The following is a 5,421-nucleotide window of genomic DNA, read 5'->3' as shown; positions in this document are numbered from 1 at the left end:
CTCTGAAATCAGCAACAATATTAAAAAAAATAATGATTGCACTACTTGGTCAAGCAGAACTAGCAACTTTCATTTTAAAAAAAGTACAAATCTGTTAAAAATTTCAATCAGTATACACATATATATAATACAACATACTAGTTATGTTAAATGCTACAAACCAATGTGAATCCAATGGAATGGAAAAAACCACACATTTAAGCTTTAAGAACCATTTTTTTTCTCTATATATTAGCATTTTCTCAAATACATACATGGGAAAAATGAGGTAACTGTAAAATGTGCAAGGAACAGGGCCCCCCAAATTACATTTATATATATATATACATACATACACACACGTAATGATATATATATATGTATATATATATATAGATAAAACCTTTCTAACACAGAACTCAGGCGCTGGTCCCAGCCAGGGCTGGGGGATGGTGCCCACGGTCATACCTAGGCCAGAAGGTGGTAAATCAGAGTAAACAATGACAAGCCCCCACCACAGGAAATCATTGGTAACGTGGCATCTATAGCAAGGTCGGCAAATCACAAACATTCTAAATAATTGTTTTATAAATCTTGTTTTTTGAATGATTTTTTTTTTTAAATGCTTCCCCCCAGTAGCTGCTTGTTGGCATCATGGCTGCAGCCACCACACACACGCATGAGCCCGTTTCCGCCTGCCCCAGGAACTGTAAGGGTTTTCTGAAAACCTTTTGTTGGGGTAGGGAAGGATGGGGGGTTTGGAGCGGGTGGTTCTCTGTGTAAAACACGTGGGTTTTCAACACTGCTATAAATATAGAAACGTCACCTGGAGTTATATACAGTAAGACTTTGGGTTCTCCTCAGGGGTGGGGCCGGGCTGATGGGGCCCCCTGGCAGGCTGGGGGGGAGGGGGAAGGCCAGGGCAGCTGCAGGGAGAACGAGGGTGGTTGGAGCATCCCTGAGGCAGCAGGCGCCAGGGGCTGCCTGCTAGGATGTGCCGGCCCCACACGCAGTTCGTTCGGGGGCAGCAACCCCAGCTGGGGTTTGGGGAGAATCAGGGACCAGGGAGTAGGGGAGCTCAGCCAGAACCTAACAGGGGGCCCCCCTCCTGAAGGGCAGAGCCCAGGCTGGAAAGGGCCCTCCGGAGGGGTGGGGCCACGCCCTCCTTGGTCCCTGTCCTCCAGGGTTGCCCCTGGAGGAGACTCACCCAGGCAGGTGGGAGGCGGGCCCTGGCTGGAGGGAAATGCCCTGAAAAGCGAACTGTCCCAGTCGGCTCTGGGGACGTGTGCAGTACAGTGCATGGCAGTTATCAGCTGAGCACAGACCCCCGCCCGCCCGGCCCAGCCCCAGCCGCTCACATGCACGCAGGCCGGGCGGCTCCAGTGGGCATCCCTGCCCCGGGTGGTTCCTATACCCCCCATTAAACCAAAAGAAAAAAATGTTTAAAAATCCATACCCCCAGATCCTACACACAATTTTGGGCCAAATGAATAAACACAAATGGCTGCTCCTCACATTCATGCAAAAAGACAAGAGAAGGAGATGGGGCAGGAGTCAGGCCTGGACACTGGTGCAGGGGGCAGCCACAAGGAGGATAGGGATCACTCTCTGGTGTGGCCCTGGCCTGTCTGCTGGGCAGGTGGGCTCTGAGACCTCCAGCCTAGGGGTAGGGGCTGGAATGTTGTGCCCGAGGTGAGGGTCCCCTCAGAGCCAGACTCACCCTGTACACAAGCCAGGGCTCAATGGCTTCTGAGTCTATCTGAGATCAAGGTGGGAGGGAAGACCCAGCCTGGGGCTTGGAAGATGGCCTCATCCCATCTGCCCGAGCACACCATTTCAGTGCAAGAGACCAAGTGACCCAAGAAGGGGCCCCTGTGCCCATCCTGGGCCCACCATCTCCATCAGTCACACTCGGGAAAGGGACCCCTGGTTCCCAGTGCCAACGAGGAAGAAGAGACAGGCCCGAGAGCAAACAGGAGGGAAGCCGAGTGAGTGCGGGCACTCGGGCAGCTCCGTGGCGAGCAGACAGGCAGGCAGACTGGGAAAGGGGTCTTTGGAGCTTGGCAAATGCAGGGGGCTTATTGCAGGGGCGTCTCGCGGGGCTGACCCTGGCACCAGCTCTGGAGAGGCAGGCGGGGATGGCAGGGCAGGCTTGGGAACTCCCTCCCATCCTCCTGGGGTCCTGCACCCCGAGTTTCCAGAGCTTTGGGCAGGGCTCTCCTGGACAGCTTTGGGGCCTCACTCGGCCTCCCTGGGTACCTCGGAGGCATCGGCCCGGCATATGGGGCACGTCCGGTTGGCCTGGGGGTTGGGGGTGGAGGGGAGCGGTCAGACACACATCAGGATCCATATTCACCTGCCCTTAGCCAAACCTCCACATTGTCCCTGCTCGCTCCCTGGTTGTACACCCCTAACTCTGGGGGACCTGGGAGCCCTGAATGGAGCCCGAGCTTTTGGACAAAATAAAAAAAAAAATGACGAGGGAGCTCTTTAAAGCCCACCCTCTTCCCTCACCACTCGGGAGCCCCCGGGGAGCTGGCTCCCGTCGTATTACCTTCAACCACTTATCGACGCACTTGGTGTGGAATTCATGGTTGCAGGGCAGAACCCGGAGGAGCTGCCTAACTTCGAAGTCGCTGAAGCAGACGACACACCTAGAGGGAGGCCCAGAGCCATCCATCCAGGTTTCACCTGAAGCCCACCCCAGGGTACCCCTTGCCCTTCCAGCGCCCAGGGGGTGGGAAGACTCACAGAGTCTGCTCTGACTGATGGCTGTCAGGGTTGAATCGGTAGGACGGGAGCCGCTCAATATCAGCTTTGGTGAGGCCTCGGGGTTTGGCATCGCCCAGCCGCTCTGCCAGGTTGAGGAGGGCCTGTGTGGAGGAGAGGCAGAGTCAGTAGCTCCTGGGCAGGACCCCCACCCACCACACAACACAGGCCAGGCCCCACAGACCTCGTAGTTCTCCATCTCTACATCATCCACATCCAGATCCAGGCTGATGGTAGGCCCCATTGTGGTGGGGGACATTGGCAGCATCGAACTATAGGGAGACAGGCATGGGAGTTTAAAACCAAAGTTGGGGGCAGGGGACACGGAGCCTGGAGCTTGGGCTGGTCCACACAGTGAACCCTTGGTATCTGTCTGGGTCCAGCTCCAGAGGCCCCAGGAGAACAAAGCATCGCTCAGCCCCGGGGCAGAACTGCTGGTACTTACAGGAAGTAGGGCAGGAAACTGGGGTAATAAGGTGGAGGGGGTGGGGGTGGGGGTGGCGGTGGCAGCGGCTGTTGCAGACGGTATCTCTGGGTGTTCAGTCTCCGAGGCATCATGTGGGAATACGGCTGTGAAAGGGGAGCCAGGGGCAGGTCAACCCAGTGGCCTGCCCCTAGGCCCACCTAGCTTCCTGGGGGTGGGGGCGCAGCACTTACCATGCCAAAGGGCAGCTCCTGAGGCAGCGGCTCATGGGGCAGGTAGTGCAGGGGTATGGATGGAGAGAGGGTAGGACCGGGGGCTGAGGTGGAATAGGTGAAGCTCCCCAAGGGGTGTTGGTCCCCCCGCAGGTCCACATCGCTGTCAAGCCGCTGCAAGGGCTGAGGGAGGAGTTGCACTGGGTCAAGACTGGCCAGTGGAAATCCCACCCAACCCCTGACCTAGTTTCAGCACCAGATCGACTCACCATTCTCGGGTGCTGGGTCTGCAGCGACACGAACTGCCCTAGGGGCGCCATGTGAGGGTGCTGGGGAGGCGGGGCCGGTGGCGGCGGGTGCAGGATGTAGTGGTCGCTGGAAATGAGGTGGGGGTAGGCCTGGTAGGGCACTGGCAGCTGCTGCATGGTGCATGCCTGGATCAGCTGTGGGAGAGGGTGGGGCTCAGGCCAGGGGCCATGCCATCTGCATGCCATCCTCTCCACACCCCCTGTGTAGGACACGCTTTACTCTCAAGGGGCTGGGGTCCAGGGCTATGTTCCCAAGTGAAGGCACACTCTCCTGGGGAGAGGAGAGGGGGCAGTGTACTCACTGGGGGTGGGAGGCAGCAGAGGGGGTAGTGCTGTCCGCTGAACATCACGGAGCATGCTGGGAGCTGCTGGGCACTACAGCCAGGAATGTGCTGGCCCGCAGGCAAGGGGAAGCCTTGGGTGGTCACAGTGGTAACTGTGTAGGACAGAGGGACAGGTCCCTGGTGCACCTGTGGGTAGAGAGGCCCAGGGAATTGGAGGGAGGTCTGGTCACACAGGTTCCCTAGAAGGGAGAGAAACCTGCCAGCCCAGCTCCCTTTCCTTTCTCCTCTGGGGGCCTACCTACATGCTGACCTGTCTACCCCCTGCTCCAGGCCCTCTGGGCTTTCATTAACCTACCTGTGAAATGGAGCTAACAATGCCTCAAGCACGCAGTATGGTAAGCAGGGTGAATGAAATCGGGGCTTTGCCACCTTTGCTTCTAGACCAGCTTGCTGAGGGTTGGGAGAAGGGGTGTCAGGGTGTACCCTGCCTACCTGGTCGTGGAGATCAACCATGAATGGGCTCTGCTGGGTGGCCGGGTGCAGCATTCGGGGGCTCCCGCCGGCAGGAGCCGAAGCTCGGTGCTCCTCTACAGGGAGGTGAGGTGGTTGGGGCAGAGGCTGCTGGGAGGGTAAGCGCTCATCCTGGGTAGGCGGGCTGGCCAGGGGGCCCTCACGGCCGGGGCTGTACCACAGAAAGGAGGCCCCAATTGGTCTGAGGGGGGCTGCACATTTACAGAGAGAGCAAAGTAGCTGGGTCCCACCCCACCAGACAGGGAGCGAGTTCCTCCCTGTCTTCCACCACCCTACCCAAGCTAGAAGCCCCAGCCCCAGGGGCTCCTTCCTACCTGAGCCGGAGTTGGCCTGGAGCACTGCTGGGCCCTGCCAAGAATCTCCGCTGACCCACAGGTGCCGAGGTGGGCCACCTAGTCACTGCCACCGCCCATGGTCGCATCAGGGGGTGGAGGGACTGGACTGGGGCTCACACCCCTAGGAGGCAAGCAGATGAAGAAACTAAGGCTCAGTTGTTGGTGCTATCAGGAGTCAGGAATGACTCAAATATCTGCACTGTGATTCCAGGGGCCACAATGCTCCCAGGTCCTCTTGGTCGCCACAGACTTGGGCCTGGTCCCTTTGGGACACTGGGGTGACTTAGTGTACACACACTAATGGGTGGGCTTACTCGGCAGGGCAGTAGAGAGCCCGGACTTCAGCTGTGTTGAGTTCAGAGAGCTGGGCAGCTAGAAGGCTCCAGGGAGCCTCCTTCTGGTGGGGTCTCGGGGCTTCCTGTCCTGGTAGGAATGAGTGCCAGGAGAGAGGAGGTTCCAGGAACCCTTGCCTTCCTCCTTCTGGCTGACTTAAAAGGGAATTCACACCTGTACCCATTCACTTGGTTCCTGCCCTCAGAGGTTCCCTCCCCAAAGCAGGAGCATGTTCTTTCTTTAACT

At 57.7% G+C, this 5,421-nt stretch overlaps 1 protein-coding gene across 1 annotated transcript; it reads right to left on the bottom strand.

The window, feature by feature from the left end:
• Positions 1-2,217: 2,217 nt before the first annotated feature.
• Positions 2,218-4,928, bottom strand: RNF44 (ring finger protein 44). The gene is made up of 10 exons (XM_006873470.1): positions 4,822-4,928; positions 4,469-4,658; positions 3,995-4,162; positions 3,654-3,827; positions 3,406-3,567; positions 3,194-3,318; positions 2,933-3,020; positions 2,731-2,852; positions 2,534-2,633; positions 2,218-2,280 (listed from the first exon to the last, which is right to left on the bottom strand). The coding sequence occupies exons 1-10, from the start codon at positions 4,926-4,928 to the stop codon at positions 2,218-2,220; spliced, it is 1,299 nt and encodes a 432-aa protein (XP_006873532.1).
• Positions 4,929-5,421: the final 493 nt, after the last annotated feature.

The sequence above is a fragment of the Chrysochloris asiatica genome, unplaced genomic scaffold (assembly GCF_000296735.1).
Source record: "Chrysochloris asiatica unplaced genomic scaffold, ChrAsi1.0 scaffold00242, whole genome shotgun sequence".
Classification (NCBI taxonomy): Eukaryota; Metazoa; Chordata; class Mammalia; order Afrosoricida; family Chrysochloridae; genus Chrysochloris; species Chrysochloris asiatica.
The sequence above is the reverse complement of the archived record's forward strand: the minus strand, read 5'-3'. Positions and strand labels throughout refer to the sequence as shown.

Bases quoted from the DNA above. Each gene is read 5' to 3' on its own strand.
- RNF44 (XM_006873470.1), bottom strand. From the start codon at position 4,928: ATGCGACCATGGGCGGTGGCAGTGACTAGGTGGCCCACCTCGGCACCT. The intron at 2,853-2,932 runs GTCTGTGGGGCC...TCCTCCACACAG, and splicing joins TAGAGATGGAGAACTACGAG to GCCCTCCTCAACCTGGCAGA. The intron at 2,281-2,533 runs GTAATACGACGG...CCCAACCCCCAG, and splicing joins GCGTCGATAAGTGGTTGAAG to GCCAACCGGACGTGCCCCAT.